At 39.4% G+C, this 24,966-nt stretch overlaps 2 protein-coding genes across 2 annotated transcripts; one reads left to right on the top strand and one right to left on the bottom strand.

The window, feature by feature from the left end:
- Positions 1–233: 233 nt before the first annotated feature.
- dnajc15 (DnaJ (Hsp40) homolog, subfamily C, member 15) lies at positions 234–2,914 on the top strand. Its single transcript, XM_059343092.1, has 6 exons — positions 234–369; positions 1,316–1,367; positions 1,615–1,688; positions 2,090–2,166; positions 2,288–2,358; positions 2,519–2,914. The coding sequence occupies exons 1-6, from the start codon at positions 265–267 to the stop codon at positions 2,587–2,589; spliced, it is 450 nt and encodes a 149-aa protein (XP_059199075.1). The 5' UTR covers positions 234–264; the 3' UTR covers positions 2,590–2,914.
- A 74-nt stretch (positions 2,915–2,988) lies between these two features.
- Positions 2,989–24,471, bottom strand: sestd1 (SEC14 and spectrin domains 1). The gene is made up of 19 exons (XM_059342818.1): positions 24,209–24,471; positions 21,240–21,309; positions 21,014–21,122; positions 19,372–19,462; positions 19,146–19,259; positions 15,916–16,029; positions 15,723–15,817; positions 15,565–15,620; positions 14,515–14,586; positions 13,612–13,769; positions 10,098–10,220; positions 9,118–9,312; positions 8,217–8,331; positions 7,950–8,115; positions 7,732–7,813; positions 7,527–7,649; positions 6,325–6,516; positions 6,121–6,224; positions 2,989–5,445 (listed from the first exon to the last, which is right to left on the bottom strand). Exons 2-19 carry the CDS (start codon positions 21,307–21,309, stop codon positions 5,175–5,177), a joined length of 2,250 nt encoding a protein of 749 aa, XP_059198801.1. The 5' UTR covers positions 24,209–24,471; the 3' UTR covers positions 2,989–5,174.
- Between the last annotated feature and the right edge of the window lie 495 nt (positions 24,472–24,966).

Genomic DNA, 24,966 nt, shown 5'->3' with positions numbered 1-24,966 from the left:
TCAAAATTGTTAGATTCCATCGCTGTAAAAAAAAGTTACTGTATCTAAACTTTCATGCCAACAAATCCCTTTTGAATTGAATTGATACAATCTAAAAGTCCAGAACCGATATTAGTTTCTATTTATTTCTATCAGGACACCATAAGTGTGTTCTATCCTCGAAAGAGGGCACGTGTCTGTTTGTAGACTTTTAATTTGAAAGTTACTACCGGATGTGCTATATAACGACCTGACATTGACATCCGGTGGCGTCATTAAGGCAACATGGCGAACCCCGGAGGGATGACTGTAGATGGAGAAATGATGCGATATGCTGAATATTCTCCAAAAACAAACGCCAGGAGCGACACAGATATAGACAGACGGCTGGTAAGTTTCTGTTTTCACACTGATGACATTTCTGGAGTTAATTAAACTAAAACAGAATGTCTTCACCTGCTAACATGGGTTTTACGTAACCGCAATGACCGCTAAGGTACCTGCGTGTACATCACGGCTGCTGTGTTTAGGTGCATTAAGGTAAACATTTGGTAATTAACTGATTGTGTTATTTTCTCTCTAAGCATTGTTTTACTTAAATACGTTATCGTTTAGGACAACTTGGCATAGATAGTAACCTTAACTTTACTAGTGAATGAATTAACATAATGATATGACTTTTGTACATCTATTAACTCTTCTGACAGTCTTTTAGCTCCATGTTACATGAGGTGCTTGTTACATGTTATGCCTCATACATCCATAGTTACTAGTTTATGTTAGTTAGTTCTTAGTACTTCTGATGTAGAAATAATTTTGAGCTGACTGGGGAAAAAACACATTTTTGGAAAGCTTTCATATATATATATATATATATATATATATATATATAGGTCTCGTGACACAATCAGAACAGTAGTCATGAGTATTACTGCACATTACTGCATTGTTACTTCAGTCATTTTAATAATAAGAAATAATAATACATTTTATTTGTAAAGCACATGTTAAAAACAATCCCAAGGTGCTACAGAGTACAACAAGATTAAAAATAGGTTTAAAAGCAAAAGCACAACGTTACATTTCACAAAAGGCTTTTTAAAGAAAAGGTTTCTTTCTTAAAAGAGTCTGTTGTTTGTGAAGCCCTCAGGTGGTCCTGGAGGGAATTCTCCTTATTGTCATACTCCTTGACATTTTAGCATTTATTGTGCTAAGACTTTTTTTTTGGTAATTAGCTTACTGCTCTCTCCATTTCTCTACTCTTCAATTAGACATGTTGAATGATTTGTCTGATTTTGTGGTAACTGCTGGATGTCTTGGGGTTTTTTGGTGACAGGGAGGGACTCTGATTGCAGTCGGTCTTGGTGTGGCAGCTGCAGGTTTTGCAGGTAAGAAGAGTTTGATCAAGTAAAAGTAAATTGCCAAATATTAATATTATCTGGATGTGAATATGCAGTATTCTTTTACAGTATTTTGTTTACTTACATGGATTGCAACAATTGTTACTTTACCTGCCATCTGCTTTTATTTTTTATTTTTTTCATTCAATCTCTTTAGTAAGAGAGTTTTTTGCTTTGCTTGTTGCTCCTTTTTCAGTTGTTTTGAAACAGTTTCCTCTATGGGTTTGACCTACAGGTCGCTATGCATTCCAGCTGTGGAAGCCTCTGGGACAAGTCTTCTCTGAAACTGTCAGAAAGATGCCCTCATCTGTGAGTAATTATTAAATCTTCTGTACATCTGACTTGGCGTTTTAGAGTCAGTCTCATTCATTCACTCATTTTGCATCTCATGTATTTTTTGTGAGTCTTTATGTTCACACTAAAAACCATCTACAGCTGATTTAAAACTACTGCAAGCAGCCTGCTTTCTACAACTCATACATTAGTGTATGTCTTTTTACATTGTTGATTTCAGGGTCTTTGTTTTGTGTAAACATTCTAGATTATTCAAAGAAACACTTGAGTTACCCTAGAAAAAAATGTCTGGTATCACATTGTCTCTGATACAATAAATACAAACCAACAAAAAATATTAAACCCATCCCAAAGTTTAGGAGTGTTAGATTCAGACGAATGAGAATAAAAGCTGTAATCCTTTTCTGTCTCCACAGGCTTTCTCATCATATTACAAAGGAGGTTTTGAGCAGACAATGTCCAAACGAGAGGCCAGCCTCGTTCTTGGCATCAGGTAATAAGATGTGTTCTAATTAATATTTCTAGGTATTATCTGTTTACTTCACTGTGTCTCTCACTGCTCAGGGGGAAAGCGATGATTGCTCATATAGATACATTTTTTGTTTTATGTCCAGCCCAGCTAGCACTAAAGCCAAGGTACGTGAGGCTCATCGGAGGATCATGGTCCTGAACCATCCAGATAAAGGTAAGCTCAAACTCTAACCCTTGATGTGACTAAAGTTAGATGTCAATAAGACTGCAGGTCATGCTGGTTGATAAATTAATCACAATTTCAGTTTTTGTGTGATATGTAAACATGCATTATTTTTCAGTATTAAAAGATTGATCACAGGATATCTGTGCAGGTGGTTCACCGTATCTGGCGGCTAAGATCAACGAGGCCAAAGATATTTTGGACAAGGAGATCCGGCGATGACCTGCAAATTTAGCAACTTCAAAACCTCCCTCACCTCATGCAAGATCTCACCTCTGTACTGCTGCTCCATCAAGCAACCACCCTGGCTCCTGGAAGCAGAAAAAATACATTCAGGATAGTTACTTCATCACACCATTTCCTAACTTATCTACATTCTAAATGAACAAGAAATATCTTGTATAGTTTTATTACGAGTGTAAAAATGGAAGCGCATGTAGGTATTATGTAATGATGCAGTCTATTTAAGGAACAAGAGTATACAATAACTAAAAATATTTACATGTTTAAACAGTTAATGTGAAACATTTTTTTAAATAAACTTGAAAATATATATAGTAGCTGTGTGTTTGTATTTAATTGAGTGACTGGTGCAGACAAAAAAAACCAGTAGAAAGACAGTAACTTCAAAATGCTTCTTTATTTAGAGGATGATGTCATACTGATGTCATGTTTATATTACTGGATGGAAATGACAAAGCAAGACGCAGTATTTAGCGGTTAAACTTACAGCAGCAGTTATTGGTCAAAAGAACCAACTAATAACAGCAAGTTCTGCTTAAAAAAAGTCAAATAAATAAAAAAGGGTTCTGGTGTCTCCTTGTTGGCCACCAGTGCTCCCAGTTTGTAGACAGGACTGCCGTCAGGTCACCTCTGGACCTGTGGTCAGTCTGGATCGGAGCAAAGAGACATGGGTTTGATTTTTTATCATGAAGGCAGAGGGTTTCTGTAGAGCAGCGGAGTGGTTGAAACTTCTGAGTCCTTATAAGATGTCAAGCATCACAGAAATGTTACAACTACAAGTCCTACAGACTATTTCTCCAAAAACATCCAATCAGAGGGCTTTAAGGTCCAGTGTGTAAGATTTAGTGACATCTAGTGGCGATGTTACAAATTGCAACCAAATGAATACCCCTCTAGAAACTATGGAGGCTTTCAGGTAACATTTAAACAACAGACTGTATAAAAAGTAATTAACATAGTTACTGTAACACCCACTGGGTTTGTGGATGATTGTTTTGAAGCCTCAAGTTAAAGGGTTTTAGCCATAGCCATCTTGTTTTGTTTTTTTGGAACCAGCGCAGGGCCGGAGGGGCTAACTTAGTTAGCAAGGTGCATCCGTAATTTAAAATTAAATGCCAAGTCCTTTAGACTGTCTTTTAGTCCAACCTGAACTAATTCAAGACATTTTCAAGCATGCAAACTACAGTTCAGTTTCATGAAGTGAAACACTTTGAAAGGGCCAAAGTTCTAGTATGAAAACACACAGTACACTGTGGTAGTGACCAGGTAGCCACAGTTTATCGTCTATTTCACTCTAAATGGGACCATAATGTACAAAATGAACATCATGTTGCAATGGAGAAGACTTAAAACTCCTGAATGAAACCATAAACTGATTAGTATTTTACTAAAATACTAAATCAAGTAAGAAGTTGGGTCATATATTTAAAGACTTGTTGTGTACAATTTGACTTATTTTTGAAACCCGTGGGGTCGCCCCCTACTGGCCATTAGAAAGACTGCAGGTTTAAGGCACTTCTGCATTGGCTTCACTTTACAGAACTGGAGGTTGCAACTTGATGAAATGCTAAAGGCCGTAGTACTGTAGAAACATGGCTCTCCAACACAGCAGGATCAGAAGGATCATTCTAAGGTGAAGAAAACACAATGATTATTAGATTCAGTATATTCTACAATAATGAAAACAGTTATGATTATATCCCATTTCTGCCAATAGATACCCATGAATCCTACACACTGCTCCTTAAAGAAAGACGGGAACGAATTAGGTTCCAAAGACTTTCAAGAGGATTTTAGAATGAATTTAACGGTTTTATTTTCAGCTGATTTGATGTTGTCTCTTGTTGTTTTGCAATGCTTTTTGGGACTTGAAGTTTTGTTTTGTACAGGTGATTCAACCAGGAACATTTCATGTCCATCCCAGAGTTGAAAAGCTCGAACAGACAGTCGTCTGACAGAGCAATGAACAGGATCAGGTCACGGCACACTGGATAAACTGTAGCTCCGCCTTTTAGGTTCTTGTACAGGCCACAGAATTCATCTTTTCTGTTAGAGGAGGGGAAATTATAAGAGGCAAGGAAGCAAGAAAGGCGAGAGGTCGGTGGAGGCAAAGACAGAAACCTTGGTAGCTATGTTAGCACCATGGAGGCTCCACCCACTTAGGTGAACAAGAGGCATGCTGGGAAAGATGAGGAGGCGGTGTTAGCTGTACATTAGAAGTATTCTGATCCAAGCGGATTATTTTACAGTCGATCGTCTTCCACAAAGTATCCGGAGATATGAATATTAATAATGAATTCATTAATAATTCCAGTATTTTACACTTCTGCTGGATCACTTAACGGCAGACAAGCAGGTAGAGGGTGCTGTTGTTCCAGCTCTAATCATCCTCTTTCTCGGTGAGCAGAGAGGCCGATGGAAAATGTAGTCTTAATGTAAAGAAACTCCATTTCTGCTGCAGGGAAAGAGGAGCAACCAATCAGAGGTTTTACTGGAAATTAATCTGCAGCCCTTCGTTAACCAGCTTCATTAAGGCTGCTTGGTTTAACGTCACCAGCGATCCATTAGCAGTCCTGCGTCGCCCTCTCCAAGTCTTCATCCCACTGCCCCGCCTCCCCCTCCCCCTCTTCCTCATCTTGATCCTCTTTCTCGCTCAGTTCCTCTCCGATCACGTCCAACCGGGCCTCCTGCCCGTTTAGCACCTCCTCCTCCTCGTCATTTTGAAGCCTGGCCTCCTGCAACTGCAGCCGTCGCTCCTCCACCAGCAGGAGGCGCTCCCTGACGCCCTCTGCTGCCGCCGCTGTGTCGCTGGGACTCCCAAAGTACTGCTCGGTCCTGAAATGACAGCAAGTCAAGTAAGGAGTTAAAGTCAAATTCAGCCACTTCTCAAGCATTTTACAAGCTTTTTCAGCATACTTCTGTGTTAGATGTCATATATATGTACACAGTACATACATATACTGATACTATACTGATTGTTTAACTTCCTTATCACATTAAATAAGAGGTTGTTGTGCTAAAAACAACCAAAAATAATTACTGTAACAGCATTCTACGGGAGGGTGATAAATTTAAACACGGCAAAGTTTCATTTTTGAAATGTGTCACCTGTTTGTAAGTAGACTTCTCATCCTAAATAACGTAAATTTCAAACTGTTTATTGAAAATCCAAATGTTTGTAAGGATTTCAAGCACCTCTAGAAACCCTGTTTGTATTATATCGTGTGTGTCACGTTATGGGGAAAAATGTCATTGAATTTGAGTTGAAAACGGCTATAATTAATATTTTGGATAAAGGATTTCATGGCTTCTTACATGTGAATGAGTTTTTATAGTTTTGGTTCACAATCAAGGCTCTTACAGCAAAAAACCCCACCCCAACTGCCCAAAAAGGTTTGTTATTGCACATTTAAGGAAAGGACTGGGGTCAGCATAAAGTGGTTAGTGTCCAGGGGGTTGTACATCTGCGTGTGTGTGTGTGTGTGTGTGTGTGTGTGTGTGTTAACATACCCATCAGGGAAGATAACAGGCATGGTCAGTCTGTCCAGCAGAATTTTCCCAGAAGAGTCGACTTCATCCAGAGACTCTGCGTCCACACATTCCTGCTGTAACACCTGAAACGCAGTAAAAAAAAAAAGTTTTTTATACTTTCAATGTCCGTGTGTGAAGTCGATCTCATCAGCTGCTGCTGTACAAGCATGCCAACAAGCTCACCCTCTCTGCTGCAGTGTGGAAGTTCAGAGCCAGCTCCAGTCTCTGTTGTCTCTCTTCAGCGCTGACGCTGAACTGTTTCCAGACTCGGTTGAGTCTCGGCAGAGTGTCTCCAGACGAGCGTGTCGTACAGCGTAGAGACTGGCAGAGGACGACGGTGGCCTGCAGCAGCTGACGGCCGTAATCGTAGGTGCTCTGAAGGAGGAGACAGGAAGAAAAACATTAAAAGACTTATTGCCAGTCTATTTTAGTGATGTCACAAGAACCAATACTTCGGTACTAAGTGTGTCTGATATTCAGTATCGTATTGGTCCAATATCGTCTAAAACCACTGGATGAACTTTGGGTGACTTGCCGTAAAGAGAGAGATGAGCAGCATGTGTCGAGTGAATTGTAATTCCCTTTGTTATTCTAAAAACTCAGTTTTAATCTTTTGCACAAAGTTGCACTTTAAATCTGATTGTTTGAATTGTCCTGCTGAGCAAAATAAAACGAAGCAGTATTGCATAACTTAGTCATGTTGTGTGCAATGTATTTTTTCCTTTGGGGGAGTAGTTGTTTCACAGTTTGAGCTCAGTGTTTTTTGATAGCCACGTTTAGCAAAGTGGACTCTGAAATTATTTTTTTCAACAACTTAGTTGTTTAAGGGATAAAGGCGGTGTCAGAGTCATGTTTCTCTTTAACCCCGACAGAACACTACGGCTGAATTTTAGCCTACATGCACAATTTTTCAGCCTAACATTGTTGACACAGAGCAACTAATATTGTTAGCAAAAGCACAAGATTTCTGCCTTTTCCTTTGACTCCTTGAGATTTCTCAGCACCATGTGTGTTTGTGTGCAAGCCCCTGCTCTATGTGACACATAGAAATCATAGAAAAGGACAGAAACTGACAGCAAATTGAGAGAAACAGATGTAAATGAGGTTCTAGGAATTCTTCCTGAGCACCAGAGACGTTCATCCAGGTATTTCATTCTGTCTCTCAGGAAGAATAAAAATGTGATTTCTAGTTTAGTTTTTGTCGTATTGGGTATCCAGAATCTTAGAATTGCACTGGTACCGGCATCGAAAACTGAATTTTTTGTGTTGCGACATCCTTAGTCCTTATAATTTTCAGGATTATTTCATCCCTTTTTTGTCTCTTAAGGTTGACAATTTTTAATTTTGAACATGAAGCATTACTGAGTAGTCTGCAAGTGTCTCACCTGAGCCACGTCCACGAACTTCCTGTGTTTGTCCAACATGGTTCTGGTCTCCTGAGTGTCGTCCCCCAGCCTGACGTGAGTCTTCAACAGGGCGTCCAACAGCTCGCCAAGCCACTCTACTGCCTGAACACACACACGATTATCTCATCAATATAGCAAGTTTTGTTACTGTTTGTGTTGTTACTGTTGTTGTTGCGTGTCCTACCTGTAAAGCGTCTTCTTCACATTTGAACAGTTGGACCATCTGAAGCATCTTCAGCCTCCTCACGTCCACCATGTCCTCACACCTGCAACACACAGTTCAAGGCGATCGGTCACACACACACACACAGGTAAGTAGTAGACACATATTTTAGCCGAAACCGAAGATTCTGTTCCAGCTTTTCAGAAAGACTCCCTGCAGTGAGAACAAGAAGACGTTACCTCTGCTTGCGGAGCTGCATCTCCTCCATCACGCCCTGGATCTGCTGAACGTTGTCCTGCTGTTCTCCAGCTGGACTCTCCGTTTCCTCCAGAGGCCACGCTGGCTGGCTGCACATCTGCTCCATCAACACCCCCCCCTTCTGACGCAAAGTAGCGAGACCTGCCTCTGCATAGATAGATGTAGAGGTACGTTCCTAATTAACACCACATTAAATTAAAAAAATATGTATTATTTTAGAGAACATGCTTCATCTTCACAGCACGAACCGACACTCTGCAGCTTCTCCTCCAACAGTTTGAGGTTTTGTTGGATTGAAGCTCCGTCAGCTGGAGCCACGTCAGCACAGAGCATGCCCAGCAGGCCGTCCAACTGCTGGGACAACTGCAGAGACAGACACAGAGCTTTGATTGCTCAGAATCAATTACATTTGTTTTGGTGCTACTTTCTTTATGCTGTAATTTGGGGATTTTACTTTGCAAGCAGACCAAGGATGTTGTTTTTAACCAAAACTAAACTAAAAATATGTGTGAAAAAGTTGGGATGCTGTGAAAGTGTAAGAAAAACAGAACGCAATAATTTGCAAATCCTTTGTGACCTACATTTAATTAGATACAGGAGACAGACACAAGACCTAATGCTCAAACTGGGAAACTTTTGTTTTTGTAAATATATACTTTTTTCACATTTTACACAGCATCCCAGGTTTTTTGGAATCAAGGTTGTAATAAAAAAAAAAAGCTTTAAAAAAAAAACTGAAATTATATTGTCTACTCCCAAAACTAACTAAAATAAACGGTTTTTGTATGTCTTATGTTTGTTTGAAAAAGTTAATAAAAACTTTGATTACAAAAAAAAAAATTCTGGAACAGACCAACAATTGATTGATCAGTTTACCTCCTGAAAAGCTGCTAAAAGTTCAGGAAATGTCATTATGTATCTTATATTTAATATTATTTTATTTTAATTTGATGGGCAGAGCTAGAAGTTTCCCCCTGCTTCCAGTCTTTGTGCTAAGCTAAGTTAAATACAACCTGGACCCATCTTTTCACTGGGCGACCACATAAACTTAAAAGGTTTTTTGTGTGTGTGTGTGTGTGTGTGTGTGTGTGTGTGTGTGTGTGTGTGTGTGTGTGTGTGTGTGTGTGTGTGTGTGTGTGTGTGTGTTACCTCCTGTGTGGTGCTGTGGAAGCCCTGCGCCGCCTGCAGGACGTTCTGCCGACCCTCTAGCTGAGCCGCCTGCTGGTAGCAGACGTCACTCAGCTGCTGCTGCAGAGCCTTCAGCTCAACCACCTCCTCCTCCTCCCCCGCACTGAGCAAGGCAGCGATCTGCTGGTTCAACTCCACGTACACTGCAAACCACTCCTGCACAAACACATATAAACAAACGCACAGATTTACCAGAAGTGCAATTAAAATGTTTTCTTTTCCTGGAAAAGTGAACTCAGTGTCCAGATCTCGCTCACCGCTCCCTCCCAGCCACTAACAGTCAAAACAGCAGTGAAGATAACCAAAAAGGGGATTTATTCATCTGGTATTGTGCCTAAATTTAATGAACCAGAACATATCTGGAAAGGAATACATCTGCAGATGCTTTGGATCAAAAAGATAAACTTTTCTTTATGGATGTCAGTTTTTAAACCACAACAAAGACAAAAATGTGGCAGCCAACTGTGTTTAGCCTAACCAACTGCCCAAAATGTCTTTTTCTATGTAGCTGAAGCAGTTTTTTATCACTTGCGGCCCCGAGTGAGGAGTCAGCAGTCAGTGACGACATAAAACAGTCAATAAAAAAGGGTTTTCAAACATAGTGAATCAACAACATTGTGCTGCTGGGTCCAGTAGTGTGAGAGATAAGATGCAGACAGACACCAGTCTTCATCTAACTGTCCCCTTTAATGTTTCTCATGTTGATCGGAGAGTTATTTCTGTAAATCGGCTCACGAGGAGGATGATATCAGCATTTAAACTACATGAAAATGTCATGTGAAATGTGTTGAGAGTGACTCTGTGTCTGTGATCTTCTGACCTTTTCACGGTTTAACTACAAACAGCAAAGCTACACTCGGATCTGTGTTTAAATCTGATTAATCACTTTGTGCTCATCACATGCTGCAGATGTGTGTGTGTGTGTGTGTGTGTTATCTTACACTGTGCTGGCTTTCGATCTCCTCGTGTTTCTGCTGCAGGGCCTGAGCCGCTCGCATCGAGTCTCCGATCGCTTGCTGAGTCTTCAGCAGCTCTGAGCCTGGACCCTGCAGCCAGGTCACCACCTGTCAAAGACAGAGAGAAAACAAGATGCAGACTTAGTGAGAGGCCCTAGTTTCAGAAATGAATGCTCAGGCATTATGGCAGAGCAATGCAAAGGGTGTGTAACTAGTGGGTAATTAAATATTTTCTACAGGGAGTAACCAAGTAAATAAATAAATAAAAAAATATATATTTTTTTTAATTAACAAGAAGTGTGCAATTAATCACTTTTTTGAGTAATGACCCCATCACTGGACATCAAATATTCTACTTGTGAACAAGGTATATTTGTAGACATACACTCACCAGCCACTTCATTAGGTACACCTGTTCAACTGCTTGTTAATGCAAATATCTAATCAGCCAATCACATGGCAGTAACTCAGTGCATTTAGGCAGATAGACATGGTGAAGACGAGCTGCTGAAGTTTACACCCAGTATCAGAATGGGGAAGAAAGGTCATTTAAGTGACTTTGAAAGTGGCATGGTTGTTGGAGCCAGACAGGCTGGTCTAAGTATTCCAAAAACTGCTGATCTACTGGGATTTTCATGCACAACCATCTCTAGGGTTTAGGGTTAGGAGAAAATGCCTTGTTGATGCCAGAGGTAAGAGGAGAATGGACAGAATGACTGGAGATAATAGAAAGGCAGCAGCAACTCAAATAACCACTCGTTACAACCAAGGTATGCAGGAGATCATCTCTGAACCCACAACACGTGCAACCTTGAATCATTTGGGCTCCAGCATCAGAAGACCACACCAGCCACTTTGTTAGGTACACCTTGTAGCTAATAAAGTGGCCAGTGAGTGAAAGTCTCAGACCTGCAGTGCAGCTAAGACACCAGCAGGGGCTCTCTGGCTCTACTGGGCTGTCTGTGGTGCCTCATCATATCATTTAGTTTGACGGTCACGGTCTATGAATCCTGTCTTGCATAAATAGTTTGTATTACATAAGCCAACTGAAATAGAAGAAGTGAAATGGAAAATGTTTACTTTACAGCTGAAGCGTATGTTGATACAGATGATACAGACTTTATCAGAGTATTCTTGAATTTATGAATTGGCTATTAAAATGGGCAATTCATTGATTTGGCATTGTTTTTTCATTAAGTTGGAGGAGAAAAAGAAATAATCACTTTTTTTTTTTTTTTAAAAGGATGGTCAAAGTTGAAGCAGCAGAGGCAGAAACTGTGAGTCATTCTCCAAAAATGTAACTCCTTCAGATAGATCCTTTCTGCCTGGTGAATGCCCACAACTTTAAAACTCCACGTCACAAGTTTTTAACTATTTCTTGTTTCAATACGTAAAACATCAAGACTGATATGAAATTACCTAAAGTGTGAAATTGGTGGATAGGCACTTTAAACTTCATAATTCCACTGATAAAGTCAAAAAGAGTATTAATTACCCTTTTTGGCTTTAAAAAAATCCTGTTAGAAGCATTTTTTGTGTGTTTGTTTCTTACAGACAAAAAACAAAATACAGTGTAGGGCTTTACAATTAATCAAATCACAATATGAACTAGTATCCAAATATCCAAATTACAGGACGGCAAATCATTTCCGAATTAAGTATTGTTGTGCTGCATGTTGACCTACAAATTGTTTCCTGTAGGCTAAAGAAAAAAAATCTTTGTTGAGTAGAGATTTTTACAAAAAAAAAATCATGATCAATTTAATATATTTGAAAAATGTGAAAAATTATGGGAAAAATATAATTCCCTTCAATATCAGGAGTCATATCACAAATGTAATATCAGTCAAAATAATTGCTATTATACATTTTTTCCCAAATTGTGCAGCCCTAAAACAGTGATTCAGATTTATTGGGAGTCGGAGTTCACCACAGCACGACACAGTACAGAGCATCAACATCTGGAACAGTCTATCCAGATGTGTATCATGATTTAATCGTATTTATCAGGTCAGTGATGCCTTAAAGAGCTCTCTCACACTCACACACACACACACTTCGATACAGAACTAGGCCAACCCCCCCCTCCCAACCTCAAATCCTCCAGACTGGCGACCGACATGTTGCGGTAACCATGGCAACCCCAGGCTCATCTCCAAGACAGTGGTGTTACCCATCAGCCCCCGCGGCTGCAGGAGCCCCAGTAACACACAGAAGAGCCGACTTCTACTGAAGTGCTGCACAATAATACTGTTTCTGAGGGTCAGAGGTCAAAGACTGGATGATAAAAGAATCAGGCCGCAAGACTTTTAACGACTGAGGAGGCGAGTCCTGTAAGAGCTTCTTCTATAAATGGGCCAATGGTGGCAGAAGTATTCAGAACTCTTACTTAAGTAAAAGTACTAATACCAAACTGTGAAATTTCTGCACCACAAGTAAAAGTCGTTAAGTCAAGTACTCGTTGTGCAGAATGAACCCACTCATATTGTTTAATCTATTCCATTATTGGATTGTTATTTCTGATGCGTTTATGTAAGCAGCGTTTTTATTTCTCAAGGTGGGGCCATTTTAACTACTTAACTCAACCTGAAAAGTAACTTATGTTGTCAGCTAAATTTATTGGAGTAAAAAGTACAATATTAGCCTCAAAGTATAAAGTGAGCCTACATAAAAAGAAAATACTCAAGTAAAAGTACACGTACCTAAAAAAATCACAAGAAGACATTCCGGTTCTTTAGAGTGTCATTTGAAACAGATTAAGAGTGAATTTGTTTCTGGAATTTTCTTTTCACGGTCGAAAATAACAACAAACTCTGCTCAGATCCGTTTATTTAACCTCAAACTGAACCTCAAAGAGTGTGCGTCAAGGAAACTATTAGAGAAGGAAGGGTCATTCTTTAATCGTGTCTGCATCCAATTTTTGCACTGTGGTGGCACTTTTACTGAAGTTACACTGCTAATAATGTAGCAGCATGGTGGACATTATTAAAGGAATACTAAACATTTGGGAAACAAGGACTAATGCAAAACAACATGCACCAGAAAAAGCTGCACAATCCAAAACGATTCAAAATAAAAACCTCTCTCTTTATAACACTTGCCTCTGAGTATGACTGAAAGTACACACAGACTCCAGCTAAATAGGGATCTACTTCCAGCGGAACATTGGTTTGTCTACGTGTGTGACACAAAGACTGGACACAGGGGGAAACAGCTACTCTGAACTCTGACTAAAAGGTTTAAAACAATAAATCCACCTACCATTAATGTCACGTTTAGTCTTGCTGCACTTGCATAAACCAAAACAATCAAAATCATAAATTGTATAAGTGTTAGTCGACTTATTATTGCTTTAGTCGAGGACAAAAATGGATATTCTGGCCAAATAGTGAAGCCAAACAGAATTTACAAGCTGCATGTTGACAAATCCTTCCCAGCTAAACACACCTGCTCGTGTGTGTGTGTGTGTGTGTGTGTGTGTGTGTGTGTGTGTTGTTACCTGCATGACCTTGGCATGGATCTCGTCCAGCTGGGTGCGTTTGTTTCGCTGCCTGCAGAGCTCCTGGTATTTGGTGTACTGCTCCCTGAGCGAGTCCAGCAGCTTCATCACCTGAGGCTGAGCCAGCAGCTCCTCCTCCATGGGACACCAGGCTGGACCTGGAGGTCAGGGGTCAGAGAGAGGTCAGCAGGGGGGGGTTAAAGTCAAGGACATCTCCTTATCTCTGGGCTAATCATACAAGAACTGCACTTGTTCCTTCATACTTGTGTTCTTTTTGCATTTTTCCTGACTTCTGCAGCTGAGCTCTCGATGTCTCTGTACTGCTCTTCATTACAGTTGTTGTGATGACTGTAATAAACTATAACAGCACTTTCTAATGAAAATAAATCACCAGTTTCAATCATTTTCCAAACCAAAATCTATACAATCTAACCTGTTTCAGCAGCCATGTGATAACATGAAACTGGGGAGGGATTAGAAACACTGACAACCAAAATTACAGGTTTCCATGATGTTAGCATGTAGCTACATGTATTTTAAATTCTACTATAGATTTCACGTCAGCTTGAGGAAAAAAAAAAACTGTTGGAAATGGAGTTTTTAGAAATCTGAATTGCAAAAAAACCCCACACAAATCTGAGTAAGCGTTCTTCTGATATTGAGCGTCATCTACATATATCTTTTTTGTAAAATGGTATATATCTGTAATCTTCCTCACCATGGCAACCCCAGAACTGAGTCTATGCAGTACCCTCATACACTACATTACACTGAAGTATACAGTGTAGTTCTCTGCAACAACTGAATTCAGGTCAGAAAACGAAAATTGCACAAAACTGCACAAACTGTTAGTCTGAGCTCTGAGCACAGTGACACCAATCTGATTGACAGCTGCTTCCTCACCTCCCTGTCCTCCTCCTCCTCCCTCTGAGCCGTTAAAACGACGCTGCTGCAGCTCCGAAAGCAGCTCATGACCTGCAGATACACAGATACACAGAGGAGGAGGAGGGGGTTAAGATTTATTTGGCTGTCATGAAAGCATTTGAAACAATCATCAGTGTTTGTGTACATGTCGTTATGTTATGAAAGGAGCTGGTAGAGAGAAGAGGGTGGCACCACAGACAAAGACTCCTTTCACCTCTACACAACTCTCTCTCACACACACACACACACACACACACACACACACACACACACACACACACACACACACACACACACACACACACACACACACACACACACACACACACACACACACACACACACACACACACACACACACACACACACACACACACACACACACAGCTCAGTATGGTGATCACGGCCACACATCCATCATTCATCCATCTTTAGTGTCTGTGTCGCTCCAGGTCTCTCCCTCTCTCCACCTCCGTCCTCCAGGTCAGACACCCGACACGGAGAGTTCGTTTGGCTGTTTGGATCCACGATTCGTTCAGTCGTGACCTCAATCGAGATCGGTTGTGTTTACAGTAAACAAGAAACTATTAAAAATAGCATGCTGGTTTGTTTGTATGAGCCTTTGATTTGTTATTGCGCTGTACTGAGACGGGAAAAATCCTTTTACAAGAGAGTTTTCTTTAAAAAAAAATGTCATGGTACACCTGACCCTTTTCCTGCAATTCATCCAGAGCTGATTCCCCTTCACACCGCTCCATCCATCCATAAAATCATACCAAATAACCACAATATACAAATATATTATGTTATATATATATAGTCAATTCAATCTCAAAAGGTTGTGTTTACATATTAAATTTAAAAATCTTTATATGAGGGAAGAACCCCAGAACCCTGCTATTTGATTTTATCTTCTCACCTTTATCACTGCTCTTGAGCTTAACAGGTAAAAAAGTTTTACTTGTTGCACTGCAGTGGAGGGACCGTCTCTTAAATGTGTGATTTAAAATGAGAGGAGATGATATTTACCAGTCTGAAGAACCGTCTCAGGGTCAAAGGACGGCAAGAGGGCACAGTCAGCTGATCTACACGAGCCAGAGAGACACAGTCTACGGTTAACACTTTAAACTGCTGCTGCTGCTGCTGCTGCTGCGTGTGTGTGTGTATGTGTGCATGTGTGCGCGTACTTCTCCTTGTCCACGGTGCTGCTCTTGTCACTGTCGTTGATGATGGACAGCTCGTCCAGCAGAGACGTCGACTCCTTCGTGAACTTCTCAAAAACCTGCAACAAATAACACAAACATGGCACCAGGTTACCCAGGCAAAAAAAAAAACTTTGAAAATGTAATAACAATAAAAACATTTTTTTTAAATGCTGACCAGTCTCTTGTTGAGCCAGTCGTTGTGGTCGTAGTCCAGACTTCCTCCAAAATCGTCCGTCAGCTGACTGGGTTCAATGTAACGAGTCAACTTATTGGCCGAAACCAGGATCACCTGACAGGAAGCACAGAGTAACATTCAGATCTTTAAGTGTAAAAAAAGACAGACAGCGTGACAGTCCCACAAGCAGAAAGAGTAACATGTAAGCTGCTCGAAAGATGCACAGAAGGTGAAAATAGCAGCAACAAGGCCTAATAGAAGATTTGCTACTAAATTGTAAAAAATAAAGAATGAAATAGAAAAAAGGGGAACAACTTGCAAAGCAGTTATTTAGTTGTACACTGGATTGGTTTGAATAACTTTCATGTACTTGAAGTGTGCACTGTGCAGTTGTTTATATGGGAAAATAAAAGTATCGAATAAAACGGGACATCCTTATTGTTTCTTATTAATTACACATTGATATAATTTAGAAATTGTGTAATATAAATTGTATCATCTGAGCTATGAAAAACAAGAATTCTGGTCAATTTAAAGAACAAAACACTAATATGACAAACTAATCAAACTCTTTATGTCAATTGTTGACTTTTATACATGTTTTCTCTGATCTTTCGGTTCACATGCAAACATTTTAATGACCTCCAGATAATTCCCTCAGCACTGCATATATTGTTATAACTGACATGCATGTGGGGCAAATATCTTTTATCAGCTCCAATATATTGAAGCATACATGATGTTGGATACAATGACTGACGGGTAGTCTTAATAATCGTGACAATGGTTGCTTTTCATTCTATAAATTATGCCTCTACGCCTCTCCGCCCTGCAGCCAAGTGACCCAAAAACTGATCGAGGTCCGTGATTATGAAAGAGGTTGCGGAGGAAGAAGGATGTGTGTCAGAGGAGACAAGGAGTGAAGAGAGCAGAACTAGTGTAAAAGAAGACTTTCCTGTCAAAACCTCTGTAATTTATATAATCAATTTTCTACAGTGTGCTTTTTTCTTTTCTTTTTTGACAGTGTAAGTGCAGTAGCCAGCTGTAATATGAATAATGTTGCATATTAAAAAAAGGAAGGAAAAATTTAATTATCAGCACGCATGCACCCAGCTCCAACAATTAATTATTTTAAGATTAATTATTAGATGTGTGTATAATCCAATCGTGAATAAAATATAAAAAATAAGGTGTTCTATAAAGAGCCTTATAAATGAATAAATAAAAGATTCAAATAATTAAATAAATATGAGTAATCCCCATTATTCAAATTGGGATTTTGTTTGAGGATTTTATTTTTTTCCAGACATTCAAAGCTTCATTGGAAAACCTCAATAGTATCAGTTGATCAATATTATTGGCTGATATCGGCCTTATCAGCATTATTTAAATGTTTAGCAACTGACTGACACTGGACATACAGTTGATGTTTATTCAGCTGTTATTTTCTCAGTTTTCATCTCCAGAATCTGTTGACAATGTGAAGAAGTTTTATAGCAGCTGTTCATACCAATCACAGATTACATATCTAGCATTGCTTCGGCCGACCAACCCAGACGAGTTCCTGCATCACAAGACAAACTTCTCCTGCAGCTTCCCAGAGCGCTTTCTAAATATGGAGATAGAGTGTTCAGTGTTCAAGAACAGCCTGGGAGCTCATCTGAGGTTTTATAAAAGATCACCTCCGCAGTTTCCATGTGTAGCTTGAAAGCTAGACGTGTAATTGTCTTCACAAACGGTAAGTTTTATTCTTTCCTCTTATTATAACCTAATAAAACACTTGGAACTGCACTTGTACCAAAGGTTGCTTTACAAATAAACCTGAAGTGTCAGACAGCTGGTGGTGAGTCTTCTTCCAGCTGTCACTGCAGCAGATGCTGTCAAAGAAACTGGACTCGACTCAGTGTGTGTGTGTGTGTGTGTGTGTGTGCGTGTGTGTGTGTCTATTTAAATGTTAGGTCAGCCCGTAGAGCAACTGTATGACACACACCCCACTGTGACATCCACACAAACATACACACACCATAGTTTAGATGAGTCATATTTCAGCACATTCACTGGAATCTCCCTTCCAGCAACTGTGTGTGTGTGTGTGTGTGTGTGTGTGTGTGTGTGTGCGCGTGTGTTAAAATAAAGATGAGGGTTCTAACAGATTTAATTAACAATGTCAACGAACAAGCTCCATTATATCAAAGTATTTCATCATTCAAATTATATCAAGTATGTAAACAATCTCACAACTCATTACTATCAAAACTGTTGCGGTTCTTAAATGTCAGAGTGTCCTTGAACGCACCGTCAGAGAACTCTCTGCTGCTCTCAGCACACAATAATAACTCCAATTGGACTTAAATATATATTTAAAAAAGTCATGTAAATTCTGCCTGTGATGGATTATCTCTAATGAGAAGCAACTTTTCAAGTTGTAACACACCCACCAACTTGCTCCAGTTACCGTGGCAACAACAATAGAGCCAAAATGGCTGCAGAAATCTGGGTCACGGCGACTACTGATCTCTGTCAGCAAAACCATCTGTTGTAATAGAGGAGGTTGGCCGAAAATCACACGCACGCGCACACGCACACGCACACGCACACGCACACACACACCATTGATCCTGGATCAGGTTACCAGCAGCACTCACAACAGTTAACTGGCTCTGTTTTCTCTCTGTTTAATATCAGGTAACAAAACAATTCAAGTGTGTGTGTGTGTGTGTGTGTGTGTGTGTGTGTGTGTGTGTGTGTGTGTGTGTGTGTGTGTGTGTGTGTGTGTGTGTGTGTGTGTGTGAGCGCGTCCGAAATGTTTTCACAAATGCAAAAACTGATGGATACAGATGGTCTGTTTGTCTCTCAGGTTATTTCAGAGGGAGACTAAAAACAATTTCTCTTCTATGACAGCAGGATTTTTATCTCACATTTGAGTGTGAACAGCTATAAACACTTTTGTAGATCTGTACCAAATGTCTTTTTTTCTACATTCAAAGTAGAGCCTTACCAAAAATAGGATTTTTGAGACTGATACAGACTCTTTTTCTATATGTAATGAAAATGGACCTTTTTATGTGGATCGTGCACTGATTTTGCACCAATATGCCTCCGTAAAGGTAATCAGAAGGCTGCTTTCTGAAACAATTAAATAACAAAAAAATTAACGATTAAATAATATAATAATACAATAATATATATCGGCGTATATGTTGGGAAACTCTAGTTTGTGAGAAACTCACCTCAAAGCCCAGGCGGTCTTTTTCCTTCCAGAAACAGAAGTGTGTGACCTTCTTATCCCAGAATTCATCCGGCTTCACCACGCAGACAAGCGACACTTCGGCTGGAATCACGTTCTGAAAAACAGCATCAATAGCATCAACATCCTCAGCTAGAAAAGGCAGTGCAGTCACACACCATATGTCCTTATCACTGAGCCTGGAAGCCGAGCAGTAAATGTGTTTGTACCTGCAACATGAGCACCACCGTCTTCACGATGTTCCACTGAGACTTTCGTCCGTCAACGATAACGGTGAAGCCCCGAGCCTTACACTTCTCACTGAGAGAGAGAAGGAGGGAGCATTTTATAGGAAAAGAAAAACATTGAAACATAGAACAAATTCCAATACTTGTATACAGTTTCCCGTTCATATTTGAGTTGCCCATCCAAACAGACTCAACGCTTAACCTGGGCTATTTTGGCCATTTTTGACTTTTCTTTCCTACTGCAAATACCACTTAAAAAATGTTTACCATGCCATGTTTGTTGTCCTTTTTACTTTTTCCAACTTTATTAACACAAAAAACGCATCGGATTTTGAAAATGACGTTTTTTTACTTTCAAAACACAATCATACTCAATGAAGAATTCTAAAAGTTGTAAATGTGAACACAGCTTGCAAATATACATATAAGAGTAAAATGAGCATAACATCTAGGTATATATTTTTACACCAAATATATTTGACCTTTCTCCGGTTTTATTCTGATCATGATCATCATCAAACAAAAGCTGGCATGGAGCTTCAAGCCAGCATAGGGATGTACAATATTGGATTTTTTGCAGATAACCGATATGCCGAAATGTGGCCAATAAAATGGTAAATGGAAGTAGTTTGTAAATGTCCAAGTGGTGCATTTATGCCCATACCTTAGATTGGAGCAAATCAGAAGTTAGCGTTTGAAAGCAAGCTGGCTTTGCAGAAAACTAACCATAATAAATCATACAGACAATTTATTTGCAAGGATTTAACCTCTTCAAATCGCCGACGCCAGCATCCTCAGCTGTTCTTAAAATATAGCACTGGCCGGAATATGAGACATTTTCTTCAGGAAATAGGGTTCCTACATTATATATTGACTAGACATTTATGCATTTGCTGCATCAGATATTCTATTTGATGGGAAAGTGAAGCAGCAGCTCCTACAGAGAGTGTTGCATTACGACTTGATGGTAGCATTGATCCTTGTTCATCCTTGTTTTTATGAAGCCCAGTTTAACCTGGAGGGAAATTTCAAACAGCTTGCGTAATGTGTTTTGGAAGAGATAAATCCCTGACAAGTGATAACGAGTTGAAAGCTTCTGCTGACATCTTTACTACAGAAATTAAACAAGGACTGAATCATCTGTCAGGCTGCCAAAAAGTACGGCTGTCAGAGAGTGTCATGATGTGATAAAAAAATACAAACAACCAGAGTAAATCATTCTGACAAGAGACAGTAGTAGCATGCTACTGAAAAACATGCTGCAGTATGCTTAAGAAGAAGTTCCTTTTTCACTTTTATGTGAGAAAAGTCTTGATTAGTATCCTAGAAAGGATGAGGCTGAATGTGTTTCTATCCTGGGTTTGTACAGCTGCTTCAAAGTAAAATTCAAGCACTTTTTAAGCATTTTCAAGTCACCTAAACCAAAATTTGAATATAAATAAACAGCTGTTGAAAACAGAAAGGTCATCTTATAATCAGGGTTGTCTAATATTCAAACCAATTTCATAAAACTCAAGTTGTAATAATGTGGAATCATCTTTTAAGCCTTTTACAGTAAAGCTGGATTCAGATGTTACTTCTGCTACAACAGTGTGTGTGTGTGTGTGTGTGTGTGTGTGTGTACCTGGGGATGCTGAGCAGATAGTCCAGTGTGGCGCTGAGCTCCTCCATGCTGGTCTGATCTGAACCAAGAGGGATGGTCAGGATCAGACCGCTGCGCCGGTCTTTGCCCCCTAAAGAGAGAAGGAGCGGCAGATCTGATTACTGATGAAACTGCATGTAAACTGAGATTACACGGTCCTCACACATGTTATCTCACGGTGTGTGTGTGTGTGTGTGTGTGCGTTTACCTGACAGGAAGGCAAGCTTCTTCTTGAGAATGGGGAGCATATTGGTCGCTTCCGCGTTAACGTTGGACATCTGTAGACACACAAACACACAAAATGTAAGCGGCAGGTTCACATTTTTCTAGTCTATTTAAAAATGATTAATAATTAACACATAATTAATTATTTTGGTTCCAAATAAAAAAAAAAAATACATCCCCCTTTGATTCAGATATTGCACTAGTCTGGAGTCCACAGGTTCAATACAAACTCGTCTACTTAATCAGATACTAGTCCACTTGCTTAGATACTAGTCCACTTGCTTAGATACTAGTCCACTTGCTCAGACACTAGTCCACTTGCTTAGACACTAGTCCACTTCCTCATAAAGTAGTCCACTTGCTCAGACACTAGTCCACTTGCTCAGACACTAGTCCACTTGCTTAGATACAAGTCCACTTGCTCAGACACTAGTCCACTTGCTTAGATACTAGTCCACTTGCTTAGATACTATTCCACTTGCTCAGACACTAGTCCACTAACTCAGACACTAGTCCACTTGCTTAGATACTAGTCCACTTACTTAGATACTAGTCCACTTGCTCAGACACTAGTCCACTTACTCAGACACTAGTCCACTTACTCAGACACTAGTCCACTTGCTTAGATACTAGTCCACTTGCTTAGACACTAGTCCACTTGCTTAGATACTAGCCCACTTGCTGAGAAACTAGTCTTCTTGCTCAGAAACTAGTCCACTTGCTCACAAACTAGTCCACTTGCTCACAAACTAACCCACTTGCTCACAAACTAACCCACTTGCTCACAAACTAACCCACTTGCTCACAAACTAACCCACTTGCTTAGCTACTAGTCCAGTCTCAGAAACTAAACCAGTACACCTGCTTAATAAGCAGCCTATTTGCTCACACAGCCCAGAGTTTTATATACTCCCTGTTTCTCAATGCTCAGCGACAAACACACGGTGAGTCAACACAAGAGATTGACAGTAATATCACAGGTGATAAAACATCTACTATTGGGTCACTATTAAAGGCTGTAGTAGCACAGACTCAGTATAAATATGAACATTGTGGTGACAGCTCAGTGATTTTCCAAAAGGATTTTCTCAGCTGGCATTTCTCCCAACAGATTCAGTCAGATTCTTGGCTTCACATCCAGCTGTCTGATTTACTGTGTTCAATCAGCATGTTTGCTGTCAGTCAGGCAGTAAATCAGTCCGTTTATATGTTGGTCATTTGATTATCATTTTAGTCAAATAATCATCAGATTCAGTAGTAATGAAAATAACAGTCAGTGTGCAGTTCTAGCTTGGACTACACACAAAGAAAGTGAAAATCTCAATACAGATGTTGGCTCAAAATCTGTTTGTTTTACCCGTCTCTGCAATTTGCTGGTTTAAATTACTATTGTTTCTTTATTTAATGACAGACACTGGTTTATATGTTGTGCAATTTCTTTTACAATGCTGTTAGATGGTGGTGGGTGGATTTTGTTACTTTTTTAGAGTCACTGTTTCCTTCTATTTCTGTGTTATTGCAACCCCAATTCCAAAAAAGTTGGGATCCTGTGAAAAACATTATAAAAACAACATATTTTGCAAACCACATTGAGTTCATTACAGTACAAAGACAAGATATATAATGCTCAAACTGGGACACTTTTTTTCCATGTTTTTTAATAGTTTCAGTACTTTCAATACTGTCAAATGTGGAGATTTTATCATTTTAAAAAAACTAGTATTCAAAAAGTATTCATACTTTTGACAACCTTAAATGCTGGTAAGCGCTGATAATAGGTGTCTCTGTCCAGTTTTGAATTGATTTAATCAAACAGTACAGCAGTACTAGTTTAAAACATTAATGCACTTTTCTATTTAATATTTCTGTTTAGTTCATTACATTTTCCTTAATTATATTGTTTCTACTTTTATCATATTTTTGTATGTGTGAAGTCAAACTGTATTTATACAGGCAAAAATATATATTCTTGATATTATCCTTTGATAAGAGACTTAAGTGTGATAACACGATTCAAATTGTGGATCTGACAAGATAATCTCTTTAGTTTGGGATTTTATTTGGAGTACTGTTAAGTCCATAACCTTCATGTTTTCCAATCATTCTTTAAACTCTCCCTTTTTAATATTCAAGGCCCTGAAGGCAAAGTGAAGCAATGTTTTGCTTATTTTACCAGAGAGAATTGTTTTCTTGTTTTTTTTATTTTTTTTTGTGGTGCTACTCTCTCTGGCATACAGTCTTTGATCTTTGGTGAAAAAAACAAATTTTACATATTTACATGCATATTTACAAAATTAGGACTTTGCAATATCTAAATTTAAATATTATTACAGTTTCTGAGGATGTTGCTGTCAAATCTGACCAAACCACATCCCAACAAAAAGCATATTAGTTGAGTATTTTAGAGTTTTGACTAGTAATGAAGTCAAAGTTTAGCTTTTATTGTTGCTTTTCCAACCGTAAAATGTATTAGTTTGAAGAAATATTCAAGTTTTTTAGGGGCTTTAACGTTTTATCATTTTATTTCGCTTGTGTTTACTTTTATTCTGTTTGTAAACATTTGTATTGGACTCTTCTGCTAAATTTAAATCCCATTATTAAGTGTTATTATCATTATTATTACTGGGAATAATAATAATTTGTGATAATAAAAGAGTCTGGTCACTGCAGTCAGTCCTGCTGCAGGGCTTCATCTTCCTCCTCCTCCTCCTCCTCAGCCTGCCAGCCTCCCTGCCTGCGGCCTGGCTGCGGCTGCAGCTGCAGGACGGCCCGGCCCGGCTCGGTTTGACTCGGCTTGGTTCGGCTCGGCCCACAGACACAATGACCTACATTCAGCAGCTGCGGGCTGCGGCTGCTGCGGCTCTAACCTCCGTCACCGCAGCCTCGATCCACTCAGCATCGACCACCGTGGCATCGATCAGTAATAAGTATTGATCAGGCGCATTTTCTTACCTTTCAGTCAAATGTGCAGCATTATACTGTCCCGATTTTTCCTCCCTGTCCTCCTCCTTTTCTTTTTCTCCTCCCGTGTCTGTCCTTCTCCTCTGTAGCTCTTCCTCTCCTCCTCCTCTTCCTCCTCTCGGGCTGGTTAATCACAAGATATTTAATCTGTTTTCCATTAAAGAATATACTGAAGATTTCAGTTTGCTCCCCTTTGGCTTTGAACAACAGTGGAAACACACAGAGAGCAGGCGGTGGAGCTCGCTGCTCTGCGCAGCCTCAGCGAAGCCGAATTCAAGGACACGACTTCCGGTGAAGCACATTCGAAATAAAAGCATCGAGGAACACTTTTTCCCCCATAATTTCAGTAAAAGTACTGATAGGATACTGAAATTGGTCCACTACAAGTAAAAGCCCTGCATTCAAAAACTTACTTAAAGTAAAAGTACAAAAATACCAGTATCAAAAGTAAAATGACTCGCTATGCAGAATAGACCCACTCAGATTGTGATGTATAAATATAAAAAATATATTATTGGATTATTATTATTGATGCATTCATGTAAGCAGGATTTCAAGGTAGAGCTATTTTAACTGCTTTAAAGACTTTTTAAAGTTAAGTTTAATTAAAAAATAAAATAAATGTTTTCTGTGAAAATTTTGTATTTTCAATGATCATTTGAATATTTTTTGTTTATCTTTGTGTAGTTTAGTTTGGCTTTGGTCTGTAAAAACCAGTGGTGGAATATAACGTGTAAAGTGCTCCAGTA

The sequence above is a fragment of the Centropristis striata genome, chromosome 10, assembly GCF_030273125.1.
Source record: "Centropristis striata isolate RG_2023a ecotype Rhode Island chromosome 10, C.striata_1.0, whole genome shotgun sequence".
NCBI classification, from domain to species: Eukaryota; Metazoa; Chordata; class Actinopteri; order Perciformes; family Serranidae; genus Centropristis; species Centropristis striata.
The sequence above is the reverse complement of the archived record's forward strand: the minus strand, read 5'-3'. Positions and strand labels throughout refer to the sequence as shown.

What these genes read in the sequence shown, in the direction of transcription:
- dnajc15 (XM_059343092.1), top strand. Translation starts at nt 265, where the DNA reads ATGGCGAACCCCGGAGGGATGACTGTAGATGGAGAAATGATGCGATAT. An exon ending in GGCAGCTGCAGGTTTTGCAG is followed by an intron (nt 1,368 to 1,614) that starts GTAAGAAGAGTT and finishes TTTGACCTACAG; the next exon opens with GTCGCTATGCATTCCAGCTG. An exon ending in AGCCTCGTTCTTGGCATCAG is followed by an intron (nt 2,167 to 2,287) that starts GTAATAAGATGT and finishes TTTTATGTCCAG; the next exon opens with CCCAGCTAGCACTAAAGCCA.
- sestd1 (XM_059342818.1), bottom strand. Translation starts at nt 21,309, where the DNA reads ATGTCCAACGTTAACGCGGAAGCGACCAATATGCTCCCCATTCTCAAG. An exon ending in TCCATGCCAAGGTCATGCAG is followed by an intron (nt 10,221 to 13,611) that starts GTAACAACACAC and finishes TGTCTTTGACAG; the next exon opens with GTGGTGACCTGGCTGCAGGG. An exon ending in CCTGTTATCTTCCCTGATGG is followed by an intron (nt 5,446 to 6,120) that starts GTATGTTAACAC and finishes CTGTCATTTCAG; the next exon opens with GACCGAGCAGTACTTTGGGA.